Genomic DNA, 18,468 nt, shown 5'->3' on the forward strand with positions numbered 1-18,468 from the left:
TGGTAGAGGTGATGGAGGAAGAGGAAGAAGAGGAGGAGGAGGAGGAGGACAATACATGAGACACAGGATAGGGTGCATATGTGGTGATGGTGGTGGAGGAGAGCATGGTGGAGGTAATGGAGGAGAAAGAGGAGGAAGAGGAGGAGGAGGAACAAGAATAACATCCTTTCTAACAGGGATACTCATAAGAGAGAGAGAGAGAGAGAGAGAGAGAGAGAGAGAGAGAGAGAGAGAGAGAGAGAGAAGGGAAAATAAAAAAGTAGAGAAAGGAGGGGGAGGAAAGTATAAAGGGAGAGAGGGAAATGAAAGGAAGAAAAGGGAGTCGAGGGAGGAAAGTACTGAAAAGAAGATAAAAGGAGAGAAAAGTAAAATAAAGGAGGAAGAGGAGGAGGAAAAGAAGGGAAAGAGAGAAAATGAAAGAAAAAGACAGTAAAGAGGAAAGAAAAGAGAAGATAAGAATCCCTCAATAGAAAAATAATAATAATAAATAGATAAAATAAAACAAAAGCAGCAAAAAAAAGAGGCAAAGGAAAGAAGAGAAGAAGAAAGAGGAGAAGGAAGGCAGGTTAAGGAGTGGAGGGCAGGGTGATGGAGAGAGAGAGAGAGAGAGAGAGAGAGAGAGAGAGAGAGAGAGAGAGAGAGAGAGAGAGAGAGAGAGCACCACCAGCAGGGCATTTATTGTGAACATAATTTCTTAAGGGACCTCACCTCTGCCACTCACGCGACCCCTGTGGCTTGCCGGGAATGGGACACGCTGAGGAGGACTGCTGAGACTCCCCCACGACCCCCCACGACCTGTGCGACACACCAGTTGTTACCCACGCCTCCTACAACACAGCACACGACACCCATGCCTCGCCCACTACTGCACATTATTATTCACATTGTTTTTGCTCTTATTTCAGCACCAAAGACAAAAGAATAAGTAAAAATACACTAGAATGTTCACTGAAGGCCAGGAACACTTTGTAAACTCTCAGTATGTCATTAATTACGTCAGTTCCTTGTTAATCTCTGTACTCTAGCACTAACACACAAACAGACACACCTACACACACGCCCATGCACTCCCATACACCCGCCATTTACAGATACATGTACCACACACCACCAAACGCCCACGCCCACCCTCACGCCCGCACGTCCACGCCCGCACGCCCTTATCTATAGCCAACCAGCTTCAGCACTTTAAGTTTTAAAAAGTTAATCCCGACAACTCGCGGGAAGAATGGAGGAGGAGGAGGAGGAGGAGGAGGAGGAGGAGGAGGTGAACGAACAAGAGGAGGAGGAGGAGGTGAAAAAAATAAGGAGGCTAGAGTTAAAGGTTACAGAAAGAGGAGGAAGAGGAGGAGGAGAAGGAGAAAGAAGAAAACAAAAACAAGGATAAGAACAAGAAGAACAAGAAAAAGAAAAGAACAACAGCAAAAAAGAAGAAGTAGGAGGGGGAGGAAAAGAAAAAAGAACAAAAGCGAGAACAAGAAGAACAAGAACAGGAAGTAGAAGAAGGAGGAGAAAAGTAAAAAAAAAAAGATATATGGAAGAAAAAGTTAACGTTTGCAGAAGAAGAAAAGAGGAAGAAGAAGAAGAAGAAAATGAAGAAGAAGAGGAAGGAAAGATAAAGGAGACGCAGGATGAAAAATGAAAGATATAAAACAAGCAGGCAGCGAAGAAAGAGAAGAAGAAGTAAAGGAGAAAAATTAAGGAGGTGAGAGAGAGAGAGAGAGAGAGAGAGAGAGAGAGAGAGAGAGAGAGAGAGAGAGAGAGAGAGGAAAAGAAAACGAGGAAAAAATAACGAGCTATAGGAAAGAAACCGTAACTGAAGAGGAAGAGAGAAAAAGAAACCTTCACTAAAAGAAAATTAAAATATAAGGAGGAAGAGAAGGAGGAGAAAGGGAAGGAGGAGAAAGAGGAGGAAGAGAAAGAGGGAGATAGAACATAAAGTATAAATGAAGACATGGGAGGAAGGAATGAAAACAAATGTCAAAGATCCTGCGTGTTTCAGGAAGAGAGAAAGAAAAAGAAAAAGAGAAACAGACCAAGATAATTAGGAAAGAGAGGAGAGATAAACAGACAAGGAAAGAGAGAATAGAAGAAAGGGAAAAGAAAACATAAGCTGCTTTTCTTAAATGAGATCATGAAAATTCGACAGAGAGAGAGAGAGAGAGAGAGAGAGAGAGAGAGAGAGAGAGAGAGAGAGAGAGAGAGAGAGAGATTTCCCAGCAGCCTGAGCATGTTAGCGTTAGAGAAAATTCAAAGGAAATGTACTATCTTTAATATAGAAATTTTTCCTTTGGGGAGAGTGAAGGAAAATAGGATCTGAATTATTTTAGAGAGAATTGGTAGTAGTAGTAGTAGTAGTAGTAGTAGTAGTAGTGTGCGTGTGTGTGTCTCCAGAAACACCTTTATAATTAAAACCTTCTCGTCATTTATCAGGCCACAGTATCGACTCTCTCTCTCTCTCTCTCTCTCTCTCTCTCTCTCTCTCTCTCTCTCTCTCTCTCTCTCTCTCTCTCTCTCTCGTATTTTTAGCATTTTCAATATATTTCCATCATGTGCTTTACAATATTCTATTTTCACTGACTCATTACTGCTCCCCCCCCCACACACACACGCACACACACACACCAGCTTACCGACACGTGCTCCTCCTCCATCATTAACTCCTCCTCCTCCTCCTCCTCCTCCTCCTCCTCGTCGTCGTCTCCAACACGTCATGGAGGAATTTTGTGCAGCAGTTTTTCCTTTTTCCCCTCCAGACGACTCCCAGCCCGCACATTTTACAACATCCAGGTTACGGATGTTTGTTCCGTTTCCCAGGAGAGTGAGGGAGCAGGAGGAGGAGGAGGAGGAGGAGGAAGTAAATCTACGTAGTATTTTCTTTCTTCTCATCATTAATATTTTCACCTGAATGGCTGAGCACATTAGAGAGAGAGAGAGAGAGAGAGAGAGAGAGAGAGAGAGAGAGAGAGAGAGAGAGAGAGAGAGAGAGAGAGAGATTGCTGATTTACTTTTTCTTACCTATGAATGTAGTGTGTGTGTGTGTGTGTGTGTGTGTGTGTGTGTGTGTGTGTGTGTGTGTGTGTGCAGCAAATTCGGTCAAGGGTGAGTAAATATAACTACTTGGATAATTTTAAAGGAGAAAGACAGAGAGAGAGAGAGAGAGAGAGAGAGAGAGAGAGAGAGAGAGAGAGAGAGAGAGAGAGAGAAGCCTCTCACCTCGTCTTGGCCTCAATATTTCCTCCCAGTTGACTCTTTAGTAAGGGTGTAAGAGGCCATTACCTCTCTCTCTCTCTCTCTCTCTCTCTCTCTCTCTCTCTCTCTCTCTCTCTCTCTCTCTCTCTCTCTCTCTCTCTCTCTCTCTCTCTCTGTCTGTCAGTCAGTGCGTACGTATATATGTGTGTGTATGTTTCTATAACCTAACATATAATTCTCAACACATTTTCTCATTTCTCTCACTCACCACCATCTACGAGTATCACCTCTGTCCTCTCTCCTCTCTCCTCTCTCCTCTTCTTTCCTCTTCCCCTTTCGTGGCACCACCTCCGCTTTCCCGGCGCCATCTTGTCCCTCATTTAGAAAGAATTGGCTTCAGCGTCGCCGAGAAGGAATTATTGGGCCTGCTGTGTGGCGTGTCTTTTTCAATAACGTATGAAAATTGGACTGTCTGGACCTGGGGCGCTGAGGCGGGGCGGGGCAGGGTCTGGGGAGGGGCGGGGCTGGGCGGGAAAGGAGCGGGTTATGAAGTAAGAGCGCGCCGCGGTTTTTTTGTGAAGTATTGGGCTGGACTGGTGGTGTTTTGAAGGACGTTGGGCTACTTGGGCTACTTCTGACTTGTTAAGGGAGGCGTGTAGTGTTGGGCTGGTTCTGTGGTGCTGGAGTTGGTCTGATGGAAAGGAAAGTAAGAGAAATTTGTGGAGAGTGAAAAAATTTTAAAATGACGGCAGAGAGAGAGAGAGAGAGAGAGGCGCTGAATGTATGAGAATATTTTGCTATATGAACTGCTGCTACTACTACTACTACTACTACTACTACTACTGCTACAACTACTACTACTACTACTACTACTAACCTTCATCTCTTTTCTCCTTAGCTGAATATGAACAATTATATAAAAGAGAAAGAAAGAGAAAGCAATCAAAACAAAGGCGGTGAGAGTGGGAGGGAGTGACAGGGTGTGGGCGGCGGGGTGTCGGGGAGCCTGTGGGAGGTCAAAAGTCACAGGTCAAGGTCAGGTCAAGCTTTAAATTACTCCTTTTGACCTTTGTGAATGGAGGTAAATAAGAAGTGAGTTGGCCCAAGACAGACCACTTCGACTCCTGCATATTTCGCGTCTCTCTCTCTCTCTCTCTCTCTCTCTCTCTCTCTCTCTCTCTCTCTCTCTCTCTCTCTCTCTCTCTCTCTCTCTCTCTCTCTCTCTCTGCAAGGAGTAAAGTAAATACGAATAAATATGAATTTTCTTAAGGTTCTGTTATCATTTTAAGCGACACTCAAAATTAATGCTTAAAATAACTTCACCACATTCATTTATTTCTTCATTAAATCTCTACGTAATAAGGTTTTAGGATACGTTCATCGCCACATTTAACCGCTGCGCCTGTGTTTCGAAAAGGCCTCGCTGCTAATAATACATGTACAGTAAAATCCCTCTTATCCGGCATCAACGGGACCGTCGACATGCCGGATACCAGAAGTTGCCGGATACTTGAATAGAAGTGAAATTATATACACATTCACCACCCTACACTCACGCATCTTACCATAACAAAGATCAGCTGATCGCCGTGCCGCGCGTCGCTACCCGCGCTGCCACCTCACACTCACCAACACACAATACTACTGTACTAACACTGTACAACTTTAGGCATGATGAAGGCGTCAGGCGATAAACAGTGCACACGCGGGACTGAGTCACTGAGTAAACAGTGCAGTGGGCCGCGGGTGGCGCGAAGCAGTGCGTTCTGGTGGCGAGGGGACAAAGTATGCCTAGCGCGGGAATTTTAATCGATTTTATGAGTATACATTGATTATTTATTGATTTTAAGGCTCGGGGAAAAATGTGCCGGATACTTGAAGCTGTCGGATACTCGAATGCCGGATGAGAGGGATTTTACTGTACTTTGATCTCATAGACAAGCGGTTTACTTAATTAGGTCTGCTCTTGTACGGCACTCGAGTTATTAATATGTTTATGTGCGCAAAATTGGCGACATGTTAAGTATTCATTGTTATCAGAGTAGATTGGATTAAGGCTCTTTCAAATACCTTTAATATTCTGCTAACTTTCTAAACTTACTTGAGTGTATCGTTAATTTCCTAAACGAACTCAACTTACCACTAACTTCCTATTATAACTTCTTAATTGTAGCTGAGATATTAAACAGAAACCGTCAGAGAGAGAGAGAGAGTAATTAATTTGTTCACTTCCTCTTCTCCTTTGACAGATTTTTCCTGGTATATTCTGAGATGCAATGTTATTTCTCTCTCGGAAGATCAACACTGTATTGGCAACCTCGCGTCCTGAGAGATCACACACTCAACTCAAAGAAAACGAAAACCAATTACTTAAATACAAACATTCCTTGGTCACAGATCACGAGAACAAACGTAAATGCTGTTGCTACAAGACTCATTAACTGGAAAGCGTACTGCAGAGGAGCGCGTCAAATTTGCTTTAGTTTACGTTAGAGCATTCATTTTCTTTCATAGGTAAACAAGAGAAAACGTACTTTCCCGTGTTGTGGACTTAGTTTGTGTGTACCGTAGACTTTTAACGATACCAGTGCCCAGTCTATGTAATTTCTGTGTAGTGGAGGTCTGGTACAGGGATTTAATTAAAGTGCGTACATACTGGAAGATGGTTTGGTTATGTGGAGAGAGTGGAGGATGAGAGACATATAACTTGAAGCTGGGAGTAAAAAAAAGAAGATACAAGCTGATGAATGAATAGAAAGGAAAAAAAAATGTTAAGGGGTTTTATGTAAATTTCAGCCAACTACACTAACCACCGAAGATTATCCTTTTAAACTTCACACAAAATTATTCTCGACGATAAACAATTTTTAATCTAATCTAATCAATTTCTAATCTAAGGTTTTAATTGTTCGCGGTAAGTCTCGTTAGATGAAACTTTCGTGGTGGTAACTTTATTAAGGGGAACTTAAGTATACGTGAAAAGAAGATAAGAGGAAAAAATATGAGGAGAAAGTAGTGATAGTAGTAGTAATTGTAGTAGAAATAATAGTGCTGTTGAATATACGTGAAAGAAAGAGAAAAAAGTGAAAAAATAGATATATATGTAAAGTAAAGAAAAACACGAATAAATATGAATTTTCTTAAGGTTCTGTTATCATTTTAAGCGAGAGTAGTAATAGAACGAGTGGGTGTTAAGTGAATGGCGATGAATCAGGGATGGATGACGAAAGGAAAATTCAGTTAAAAGAAAACACTAAGTCATGGTCTCCTTTCCCTTTATTTCACATCACAACACGAGAGATAAATAAAACTCTGCATCACAACATCGTCACATCACAATTCTTGACATCACAACACTGTAGACACCACTTGCGCGCATACACACACCTCTCTCTCTCTCTCTCTCTCTCTCTCTCTCTCTCTCTCTCTCTCTCTCTCTCTCTCTCTCTCTCTCTCTCTCTCTCTCTCTCTCTCTCTCTCTCTCTCTCTCTCTCTCACGCTATATAGGACAAAAAGGCCTCATTATTCTTATCTACACTTGGCATCATCTTTCAAGAATATGTCATTACCGTATACATTGCACCTCTCCTCCTTCCCCTCCTCCTCCTCCTCCTCCTCCTCCTCCTCCTCCTCCTCCTCCTCCTCCGCCTCCTCCTCCTCCTCTTCCTTGGCCTCCTCTGTACAGTTCCGTGTTATCAAGTTATCAATGGAAGTACACTCATCCCTCCTACCTTGTGGAATTAATGTGAACTCCCTCTGTGGCGTGACGGTGACGACAACGATAAGAAAGTAAGAAAACAGGACACTCACACACACACGTCTCTATTTGCTTCCCGAGGGCTCGTAACGCTGAGGAGAAAAAAAGACGGAGAAATATTAAGGGATATGGGTTGTGTTTTTCAAAATAGCTTAGTTACTCGTACATATCTCAGTGCCAACGATGTGAAAGTAAGAAAACGGGACACGCACTCACACATACGTTTATATTTGCCTTCTGCGAGCTCGTTACTCTGAAGGGAAAGAAAGACAGGTAGGGAAAATTAAGAGAAATTGGTTGCTTTCAAAATTAGCTTAGTTATGCATGCATATTTCACGGTACGGTTTTCCTTTGCACGACAGTTAAGTGTGGATGGTACGACGTCGACTCACCCTTAACGAGAAACACGACACAACATCCTATTGCACACTCGCAGCACACGACCCCACCAGATGCCAGGGTGAGGAAGGGTGCGGACTGACAGAAGAGGGAGTTCGACTGGAGAAAATGGAGAGGAAACAAATAATTCGCCGTAAAATACATCTTTGACTAGAATTCACTCCAGTTAATGCGTCACGTGGGCTGGTAACTCTTGCGTCACCCTTGCAAGCGTCACCCCAGGCTCTGCAACACCCTTGGGACGAAGTACAGGTGGTCTAGGCACAGAACATCACTTCTTCAGGCAGTTTTGGAGCGCGGAAAGAACCAGGAATTTATACACAACTAAAAAAAATTATCGCTTTGAAAACTTATACTGTTCTTAATTAAATAGTACTATATATTATTATTTTTTTTCTAAGAGTCCCCTCTGCTTCTCATAAGGCGGTGATCTTGCTTAACATCACAAAATGTTATTATTTTCATTGCATTTAAGGCTTTTCATTTACTGTGTCTTGCAGTTTTCTTTATTTTCCACTGTATTGAAGCATCGTAATTTGCTGTTTGTGTTTTGCATCCCTAAAAGAGGATTATGGTTTCTTCTCTTCCCTTTTTCATCGTGTTTTTTTTAACTTTAAAAATTTGGTATTCGAATATTGTAGAGAAGATTTACTTGTTAAAATGCGACCAGCGTTTTGAAACGTAAAAGTGGTGATAGTGACACCAGTTTTGATACTTCATGTGGCTTGGCCGAAGCTGAGTTTGGGGGTTATGTGTTTGCACTGCTCAGCTACACGCGCGGCAGGTGGCAGGCCGCCACCCCGAGAAGTGGGGCACGACCCAGGATAATACCCAGTAACCACTCACTGCCGGGTGGACAGGGGCGCGGCTGTGAGGAGACCGCCCATCCTTCTCTGCCCCTTAGTAGTAGTAGTAGTAGCAGTAGAAGTAGTAGTAGTAGTAGTAGTGGTAATAGCAGCAGAAATAGCAGTTTTTACCTTCCGAAGAATGAACACACCAAACAACACGTCAGTTACACTTTTTGTCTATACAGTAAAACACTCCAACTAAAGATCTCTTATGTATCTTTCTTATCTCTGTATCTACACCCTCCTCCTCCTCCTCCTCCTCCTCCTCCTCCTCCTCCTCCTCCTCCTCCTCCTCCTCCTCCTCCTCCTCCCCCTCACACCTCCTCATCCTCAGAGAGCAGCATCGCCTTGGACGGCTCTGCTTCCAGGTGGGCGAGGTGGGACTGGGTGGGCGCCTTGAGGTGGTGGTGCAGGCGGTGGTAGAGGCAGGAGGGCGCCATGGCCTTCACCCTGAGGTACACGAGGGTGCCGGTGAGGACCATGGCCACGAAGACCGTCGCGTTGTGCCAGGCGAAGAGCAGCGTCACCAGCATCATCTGGCGGTGGTCTTCTTGGCTCCACATGCGGCCCACGGGAGGGTACAGGATGAACCCGATCTGATAGAACCACGTGCCCTGCGTGTGAGGAACAGAGTCAAGAGTGGGTCTAGAGTACACTGTCATTATGGTTGAAATACAGGCGTCACTCGTCACACGGGAGCACAAGTTGACAGAGCCACACGTTTTTAGGAGTTAAAAGTATTAGCAGCAGTGTCGGGAATGGCTTTAGAGTATAAGTACGCCCAAAGTGGACGCGTTACACAGAACTTTAGAAATACGTGTAAAAAAAAAAAAAGGTGTTAGAAATACGTTTAAAACAAAAAAAATATTTGATTCGACAGAAGAGACTCGTACATCTGTATATACTCGTAGATGAATCCTTAAATCAGAATCAAGCAGCCCTGAAAATCCTTCACCTGACAGCCCCCGCCAGGCCCAGGAGACTCACTTGCAGCAGGATGAAGTAGGCGCGGCACAGGGCGGGCACCACGTTGTCCTTGTAGCACATCTCCAGCACCACGGAGACAGCGCACGCCACCACCACAAAGAACAACAACATGTGCACCTGTGGAAGTGGTTTGCGTTAGCACCTGAGGATAGTTAGCACCGGAATTTACCTGTGTGATGGGAAGGACAAGTGTGAAGGTGTCCTCGTTAGCACCTGAGGGTAATTATCACTTACGTAATTGAAAGGAAATATGTGCAGGTGTTCTCATTAGCACCTGTGGTTAGTTAGCACTTCACTGTAGCTATCTAATGGGCAGAATAAATGTGTAAAGGTGTTCTCGTTAACAGCTGTATGTAATTATCACCTATGTAATGGAAAAGCCAAGTGCAAAGGTGTTTTCGTTTAATATTTGTGGGTAATTAGCACCTGAGTGTACCTGTGGAATAGGAAGAAAAAGTGTCCAGTAGTGTAAAGGTCCCTTCGTTACCACCTAAGAGTAAGTACCACCAGTAAATGTGTCAGTAGTGCTGGTATACAGGTGTGTCCCTCAGCACCTGCTTTGTGGCTGACCAACACCTGCAAACATGACCACCAGTGTTCGCCTTCACACACACCTGCACGTCCATTGCCGTCCTCCCGTGCAGGTGGTAGAAGAAGAGCAGCGCCTCCATTCCGAAAGCCAGGGCGCCGGAGAGGAAGTCGAGGTCTGGCGGGGCGGCGAGGCGGTAGTGCAGCATGACCTCGGCAGCCCCGTGCAGGCCGAAGAAGAAGAACATGGTGGTGTGCTGCGCGTTGCCGAGATGCATTGTGTTCGTCTCGTCAAAACCAGTCACCACCTCACCTGTGTTGGGACGTGGAGAGGTAGGTGTGTGTGTGTGTGTGATAAGTCGTGTCATCTGAGTTATGTGCTGTTGTTCTGTTATCAAAGGGTTTCTCTCTCTCTCTCTCTCTCTCTCTCTCTCTCTCTCTCTCTCTCTCTCTCTCTCTCTCTCTCTCTCTCTCTCTCTCTCTCTCTCTCTCTCTCTCTCTCTCTCTCTCTCAAATGACCTTTGCGTTACATAGCTCAGGAACCCATGATTTACTCACAATTAGGGTGAGAATAATACATGATGAAAAGAGAGAGAGAGAGAGAGAGAGAGAGAGAGAGAGAGAGAGAGAGAGAGAGAGAGAGAGAGAGAGAGAGTAATATAAACAAGCCCTAATGGAAGTTACTGGCTCTACTAATAGTTTCACAAGGACTCTTTACCATCAATAGGAAAAGTTCACATGAGGACCTAACTCCGTGACCTTTGAAAATAATGCTTCAGAGAGACCAGAGTCCTTCAGAATACGGCTAAGGATTCATCTATCATTCCTAGCAAGACCAATCGCTTTTGTGGCCTTTGAAAACAGTCCAGGGCTTTTCAGTATACCTGCTTAAAAAAACTTAACTGTCACCCTTACTTCAACTAATTATCTCTGTGGCCTTCCAAGATAGTATAAAGTCTTCAAAAAATAGGGGCTAGAAAGTTCTATTACGACTGTCCATGAAGCCTTTGCAAATAGTATTATTAGAGTAAATGTTCCTTAAAGTACCTGCTAAAAATTCACCAATCAATTCTTTTACGATAATCCATCTCTGCGACCTTTGAAAACAGTCTGGTCTTTAAAGATACGCGCTAAACACTCACCGGATCATCTCTTTGGCTCATCTCTTTTGGAAATAGTTCTTGTGAGAATGCAGTTTTTTAAGTATAGGCTGAAGACTCACCTAATCATCTTTTTAGCCTTTGTGAATTGTCCTCATGAGGTTCCAAGTCTTTCAGAATGCTTGTTTAAGACCTAATCATTTTTTTGGCCTCTGGAAATAATTCTTATGAGAACCCAAAGTCTTAGATACAGGCCAAACACTCACCCAGCATCCCCATCACGACTAATCATCTTTGGCCTTTGGAAATGGTGCTTAAGACAGTCCAAAGTCTCAAAACACGGGCCAAGACTCACCTATCATCCCTAACACGGAGGCGGCAATCTTGAGGAAGCCCTCCAGAGGCATGGTGGGGCAGCAGCTGCAGACGAAGGAAGACGTGTTCTGGTAAAACGACCTTCCCTTCTCCCCCAGAGCCACGGCCGCCCTCTGGCACATGAAGTACTTGAGGAACACCTGATACACGTACCACGCCCCGAACAGCCCGAAGAAGGACCCTGGTACCACGTGGCCGATGAAGGAGCCCATTGTTGTGGTGGTGGCTGGTGTTGACTGAACGGGTGATGAGGTGATGCTGCTGCTGCTTGTCCTTCTGGTCCTGTTGAGGTGAGAATTTTTTGTATTTTCATTTCTTTCTTTGAATTTTTGGGGGAATGAAATGTTTGTAAAGGGTTTTGCTTCTCCTGTTTTTTTTTTTTTTTTTTTTTTTTTTTTTTTTTTTTTTTTTTAGGGGGAGTAAGGAAGGTTAGAAAAGGTTACTGGTATTTTTTTTTCTTTTTTTTTTCTTTTTTTCTCGGGGAGTATTTTGTGAAAGGGTGTTTTTGTAAAGGTCTTTGTTTGATCTTTGTGTTTTGTTTTGTTTTCTTTTCTTTTCCCCTTCTTTCTTTCTTTCTTGAGGCAGACTGGAGGATGTTTTGAAAGATTGTTGGTGAATTTTCCTCTCTCTCTCTCTCTCTCTCTCTCTCTCTCTCTCTCTCTCTCTCTCTCTCTCTCTCTCTCTCTCTCTCTCTCTCTCTCTCTCTCTCTCTCTCTCTCTCTCTCTGTGTGTGTGTGTGTGTGTGTGTGTGTGTGTGTGTCCGATATAAAAGTTAACTATTCAACAACCTTTATTTCCTATACATCTTAATTATCTCCCAGTATTTGCCTTCACGTCGGACACAATGGGAGCCTTTTCTTCGTCTTTCTTCCTTTCAATCAATAACAAGAAACAGGGACACACAAATCAATGCAACTTTAGGGAATCTTGACCCATACGTCTCAGAACACTCGAGTCACCAAAGACAGTTATGGCATATTAGAACAGGTGTGAGATGTACGTCCTTTCCACCTTTCAGTTACACACATGATGGGTTTCTGAAGGCCTGCGTGTTGTATTTTGTGTAGCAGCTTTCGCCCCTAACAGTACATCAACAAGTTCATTAAGTGCTGAGTGCTCCTTGCTGGGTTTGTTATTCTTCCTTCTTATTATGGCAGCAAGATTTAGATGACTGTGTACCCTGGCAATGTTAAAAAGCTGCCTGGTGTTACTCTTGCTGGCTAGATTTCGTTCTCTTGTTTCTCCAGGGACTTATAGCAGCGAGTTTGGGTGACTGTGTGTGATCTGGCAGTGCTAAAAGTTGTTGATTGAGTGTGTGTGTGTGTGTGTGTGTGTGTGTGTGTGTGTGTGTGTGTGTGTGTGTGTGTGATGACTGCTAAAATTTCTCCTTTTCTCCCCATTCCCTTCCATTTTCTCCCTTTCTCCTCTCCACCCTTCCATCCTTCAACTCACCACTATTCCTCCTTCCCTTTCTCACCCTCCTTCTCTCCCCCATCCTCTCTCTCTCCCTGCATGACTCCGTACATTCCTCCTCCTCTCCCCTCCATTCCTCTCCCTCCTCTTTGCATTCCCCATACATTCCTCTTTCTCTCCCTCCTCCTCTTCCCCCATCACTCTCCTTCCTCCTTAAATTCCTCCATATATCCCTCTTCCTCTCCTCCTGCCCTTCTCTCCTAATGATATGGCTAAAGGGGAAGAGATTGTAGGGAAAAAAAGAAGGAAGAGAGAGAATATGAATAAAACAGAGGAGCAACACGCAACTCAATTATTATCACGTTTTTTCTTTTCTTTTTTTTCTCTCCCTCTTTTTTTCTTTTTTTTTTTCTTCTTGGTGGAGTTCGGTCGAAGATTTATGAGGATAATTGAACAGAATGTCTTGAGTGTGTGTGTGTGTGTGTGTGTGTGTGTGTGTGTGTGTGTGTGTGTGTGTGTGTGTGTGTGTGTGTGTGTGTGTGCAAGAGAGAGAGAGAGAGAGAGAGAGTTTAGTATCGGCACTCCCTTGCTTAGTGACAGTCTCATCGATCACTCCCTCCCTCCTCGTTAGCTCTAATAAGCGTTACAGACACGACCGCTCCTCGCCCAGACCAAGACCAAGACCCCAAACCCTTTCCCAGACCGAGACCCAAAGAAGAAACAGACAACAAGAACATTAATTACTACTACTGCTGCTACTACTACTGCTACTACTACTATGTCACCACGTACTAATAGTATTCACAAGAACGAAAATAGTAACAAAATGTAATAGCAGCAATAGTTGTTTTTTTTTATTACTATTACTCATTATTATTATTATTATCCTTATTCTTATTCTTATTTTTTTTATTCTTGCTGTTTCTTTTTTTAGTCTTGCTCCTTTTTTTTCTTTCGCTAATACTTCTCTTCTTTCTCTTTTTCTTAATGTCATTTTCTTATCTTCGTTCTTATTCAGCTTCCTTCTTTTTTTTTTTTTTGTCATTAACATTTAAACTTTCCGCCTCGATTGAATTTCTTGACTTCACGTATTTTCCTTTTTTTTTTTACTTTTATTTATTATTAATCGAACTTTGGATTTTGTGCGTTACTCTCTCCTCTCCTTTTATTTTATACTCTTATTTAATTTTATTCTGTTTTATTCTAGTTTGGTTCGTTTTGCGTGAGTGATGCTGCAAAAATGGCGCAAAAATGGGACGACCAAAAAAAAAATGGAAAAAGAAAATTCACTCCCGGAAAATTGAAAAAAAAAAGGAAAAAAATAAAAACCACTCCCAGAAAACTAAATAAGAAAAACAAATATTCATTCCCAGAGAAGAATAAAAGAAAATGTCACTCCCAGAAAAGAAAACCGAGAGAAAAAAAGATTCATTCACAGAAAAAGAAGAGAAGGAAAATCAAGTCACTCCCGTAAAATCAAACATGCAGAACAAATAAAAGCACTTACGGAAAACTGAAAAAGAAGATAACGAAAAAAAAATCACGCAGAGAAAAGTAAAAAAAAATGACACCATTAGAAAAGGAAACCAAGAAAAATAAAGATCACTCAAAAAAAATAGGAGAAAACTCACTCAAAAAAGAGAAAAGCGAAAAAAACATCTTCAAAAAAATAGAAGAAAACTCACTACAATAAAAAAAGAAAAACGAAAAAAACATCTTAAAAAAAATAGAAGAAAACTCACTAAAAAAAAAAGAAAAACGAAAAAAAAACATCTTCAAAAAAAAAGTAGAAGAAAACTCACTACAATATAAAAGAAAAACGAAAAAAACACCATCTTAAAAAAAAATAGAAAACTCACTCAAAAAAACGAAAGCGAAAAAAAAAATCTTCAAAAAAAATGGAAGAAAACTCACTACAAAAAAAAAATACAACTAAAAAATCATATAGAAAAAAATAAATAAATAAAATAAATAAATTCCTAAAACAAACAAAACAAAAAATGAACAAAAAACACGAAGGAAAAAAATAATTAGAATAAAGCGCACTTTTGAAAGATGTATAACCGGACTCAGTGACGTCACACTCCACTCACTTCACCCACTGGAAGGAGAGGCAGCCAGCACGACACCCTCCCAGCCTCTCCCCGCGCACTGACTCACGCCTCACGAGTCCCGCTACCCTGACATTTGCCTTACAGGAGGAGGGGTCGAGGAGGGGATGCATGAAAGGTCCAGTAACGTCATAAGTTTCCAGCTCTCTCATTGGTTGGTAACGTCATGGTATTCCAGCCCTCTCATTGGTCGTGATGTCATGGAATTCTCGTGCCGCTGTTGGTGGGTTTGTTTTGGTTCTTTTGTGTGTGTGTGTGTGGGTGGGTTTGAATTTTTTATTGTTGTTGTAAATTGTTATTTTTTTTATGATTATCTTTTGTTTCGTTTATTTTCGTCTTTTTTCTTCTCGGTAAGGAGTTTAAGTTCTGTGTGTGTGTGTGTGTGTGTGTGTGTGTGTGTGTGTGTGTGTGTGTGTGTGTGTGTGTACTCCTGTGACACAAGGATAAAATGAAAAATAGCCAATTAAAGCTCACGCACGCACACACGCATGCACTTCCCGACGTCCGTCACTCGATTCTCATATTTTTTTCAAGCTCTGCGTTCCAATTTGTCTTGCAGCCCCCTCCCGTTTTCTTTGTTGGCATAGCTGTTGTTTTCAGTGTAAGATACATGGCTTCTTTCTCTCTATTATCGTTTTTTTTTCTATTTTTTTCTGCTCTAGTTTTTTTTTATTATTATTATTTATCTCCACAAACTTTTTTTCCTTCTCTACTCTTTATTTATTCATATTTCTAGCATCATCAAACTTTTCCTTTCAGTCACAGTTCGGGCAGGAGTTCGAAACACTTCAGACGCTTCAGGCCAACGATTCATGAGCCTCGGAAGCGAATCAGTCATTAGTATATTGGCATAAATCACCTTCCTTGTTCTCGGGGACATTTTTTTCCCTCTTCCTGGTTTTTCGTTTCGATCTTATACCAAATTCAAGGATGTTATTCTGCTAAAAAGTGTAAAGGTCATATATAAAGACACGAAATAACTGAGATGTTTGGCTTCAACTCATAAATATTGCAAGCAGTAACAGGAGGAATGTATGTATGTATGTATGTATGTGTGTGTGGAGGGGGGGGAAACAATGACAAAAAAAGTAACTGAAAAAAAAACACGAAAAATGCTGCACGATACTGGTAAACTTCGGATTTTCGCTTGAGAATCTTATTGTTTTAAAAGGGAAAATAAAGATTGGTGTTAATATAAATAGAAAATGTACAATGCCACTAAGTTATGTTTAAATTTTGACCAAGTAAATAAATGAATCAGTAAATAAACAAACAAAAACTACACTACGAAAAAAAAAAAAATAAGAAAAAAACACCAATTATCGACTTTATAGACGCAAAACAGAAATATTACACAGAACATTAACAAAAAAAAAAAAACATAAATACGAACAAATAAAACAAGCGGCTGAGAGAGAAAAACAAAAAAAAGAAAAACTAACACATTAAACCCACCAATGATGCAAGATCCACACCGATAAAACATTAAACAAAAGAAAACCCACCACACCAAAAAAAGAAAAAAAAAAGAAGAAAAATGCAGAAACAGGCAAATAAAAAAGAGAGAGAGAGAGAAGTGAGAAAGAAGAAAAATGCAGGAACAGGTAAAGAGAGAGAGGGAGAGAGAGAGAGAGAAGTGGCACCTTTGTTTACCTTTCCTTCACACGCGTCTCAGGCAAACACTCCGAACATTTCTTCTTCATATTCGTACAGTTCCCTCCTGCCCGGCCACCTCCCGCCCTCCTGCCCTCCCGTCCCAGCACTGAGGGTATTTTTAGCTATTGCGTCGCGGAGTGCTCATGTAATATTTACCATAGAGTAGATCACCTCCCCGCCGCCAACACTGCCACGGATTATTAAACGCTGGACCAAGAAAAACAGTACAGTGTGTGTGTGTGTGTGTGTGTATAACAGGTGTACGATAAGATTGTAGAGCAAGCGAGAGACAAAGAGGGGTGTTGAGAGAGAGAGAGAGAGCCGTGCCCTCATCCTTCAGTGTGTGGACCTTAAATGCCAAGGTAAATAATAGAAACGACTGATTCCTGAAGGGTAAGTTTGATTCCTCCTCCTCCAGTGACATTAACAGCTGCATTGTTATTGTTCACCGCCACGCCCTCTCGTCTACAAGAATTTACACATCTGGTGGGAGGAGACAGATGGCGTGCCGCATGGTAATAACTCCTGCTGTTTTCCTCCCTAATGGCGGGGTGAACGAGTGACAGGAATGCGCTTGTGTTTTTGTGTTTTCTCCTCTTCGTTTTGTATTGTTACTGAGACACGCGTGGTGAAGAATCGTGTAATACTGGAAAGAAAGTATTGATTGGTGTATGATACTTAAGTTACGGTGGGGAGAACGAGTGGAAAACAAAGAAAGCGTCGTTGAAGTTCTGTTTTGTGTTTTAACGAGACGAGTGATTAAGAAAGAGAACTGATGGACGCACGGAGCTGAACTTAATTAAAGGCAATGAATTAGACGTTGGTGGTTAATACGAGCAGGAAAAAAGCTCGTACAAGATGTCTCTGTTGGTTTTTTCTTGTCAGTACTCTCTCTCTCTCTCTCTCTCTCTCTCTCTCTCTCTCTCTCTCTCTCTCTCTCTCTCTCTCTCTCTCTCTCTCTCTCTCTCTCTCTCTCTCTCTCTCTCTCTCTCTCGTGCATTGATGTCCTCGAGGTGCAATGCTAGAGGTGTGAAATGTTTTATAGTAATGCCTCGGCACAAAAAGTTTAATTCTTGTCCACTCCACTTCATCATCATTATCAACAGCGGCTATGATTTCCCGGCAGGACAAAAGCCATTTAATATACACAGGTACAAAGGTGTGCATATCATTCTGCCATTAATACAGGTGGAAACACGCCATTTGCTTCTCTTCCTCAAAAAATAAACAAATAAATAAATAGACAAAGATAGTTGAGGTTCTTATTTTTTTTTCTTTTATTCGTATTTCTTCAACGGTAAACCTAAAGGAACGATGGAGATTTTTAAAGGAACGGTGCTTATTGGTCCCTGCCTTAAGGTCACAGGTTAAGCAGACACGACTGACCACGGAGGTACAACGTGGATTTTCGTCTGTACCTTTGACATTGCTTGACGGGAAGGTGTTTGGTATTGGCTGTTGTTGGAGTGGTAGCTGAGTTTTATTAATTTCTATTCATTGCCATCTTTTTATACTCTCTCTCTCTCTCTCTCTCTCTCTCTCTCTCTCTCTCTCTCTCTCTCTCTCTCTCTCTCTCTCTCTCTCTCTCTCTCTCTCGTTCTTGTTCAGCCTTCCACTCATCTTCAGCCTTTTATTATTTTTTTTTTTTTATTATTAATTTTTTATTGCCCCCTTCTTTAAATTAACTCGTTTTTTTCTCTCTCTCCCTTTTTTCTAGTTGTTGTTCAGCCTTCTATTCATCTTTAGCCCTTTTATTATTTTTTTTTTATCTATTGCTCCTTTCTTTAAATTAACTCCTTTTTTTTTTATTTTAGTTCTTTTTATTTTCTTTTATTGTCTTTTTTGTATCTTCTTCTTCTTCTTCTTCTTCTTCTTCTTCTTCTTCTTCTTCTTCTTCTTCTTCTTCTTCTTCTTCTTCTTCTTCTTCTTCTTCTTCTTCTTCTTCTTCTTCTTCTTCTTCTTCTTCTTCTTCTTCTTCTTCTTCTTCTTCTTCTTCTTCTTCTTCTTCTTCTTCTTCTTCTTCTTCTTCTTCTTCTTCTTCTTCTTCTTCTTCTTCTTCTTCTTCTTCTTCTTCTTCTTCTTCTTCTTCTTCTTCTTCTTCT

At 41.8% G+C, this 18,468-nt stretch overlaps 1 protein-coding gene and 1 long non-coding RNA gene across 3 annotated transcripts in view; one reads left to right on the forward strand and one right to left on the reverse strand.

Annotated features, from left to right (window-relative positions):
* Positions 1-7,730, forward strand: part of LOC135113571 (uncharacterized) — a 395,407-nt gene extending 387,677 nt beyond the window's left edge. For both annotated transcript variants that reach the window (XR_010274879.1, XR_010274878.1), the window contains one exon: positions 7,312-7,730. This is a non-coding gene — a long non-coding RNA (uncharacterized LOC135113571). The remainder of the gene's footprint in view (positions 1-7,311) is intronic.
* Positions 7,731-8,510: 780 nt separating this feature from the next.
* LOC135113496 (transmembrane protein 45B-like) lies at positions 8,511-17,209 on the reverse strand. The gene is made up of 5 exons (XM_064028737.1): positions 14,693-17,209; positions 11,167-11,468; positions 9,798-10,024; positions 9,184-9,300; positions 8,511-8,810 (listed from the first exon to the last, which is right to left on the reverse strand). Exons 1-5 carry the CDS (start codon positions 14,860-14,862, stop codon positions 8,511-8,513), a joined length of 1,116 nt encoding a protein of 371 aa, XP_063884807.1. The 5' UTR covers positions 14,863-17,209.
* Between the last annotated feature and the right edge of the window lie 1,259 nt (positions 17,210-18,468).

The sequence above is a fragment of the Scylla paramamosain genome, chromosome 26, assembly GCF_035594125.1.
Source record: "Scylla paramamosain isolate STU-SP2022 chromosome 26, ASM3559412v1, whole genome shotgun sequence".
NCBI lineage: Eukaryota > Metazoa > Arthropoda > Malacostraca > Decapoda > Portunidae > Scylla > Scylla paramamosain.

What these genes read in the sequence shown, in the direction of transcription:
- LOC135113496 (XM_064028737.1), bottom strand. Translation starts at nt 14,862, where the DNA reads ATGAGAGAGCTGGAAACTTATGACGTTACTGGACCTTTCATGCATCCC. An exon ending in CTCCGTGTTAGGGATGATAG is followed by an intron (nt 10,025 to 11,166) that starts GTGAGTCTTGGC and finishes GTCCCAACACAG; the next exon opens with GTGAGGTGGTGACTGGTTTT. An exon ending in CCTACTTCATCCTGCTGCAA is followed by an intron (nt 8,811 to 9,183) that starts GTGAGTCTCCTG and finishes CCTCACACGCAG; the next exon opens with GGCACGTGGTTCTATCAGAT.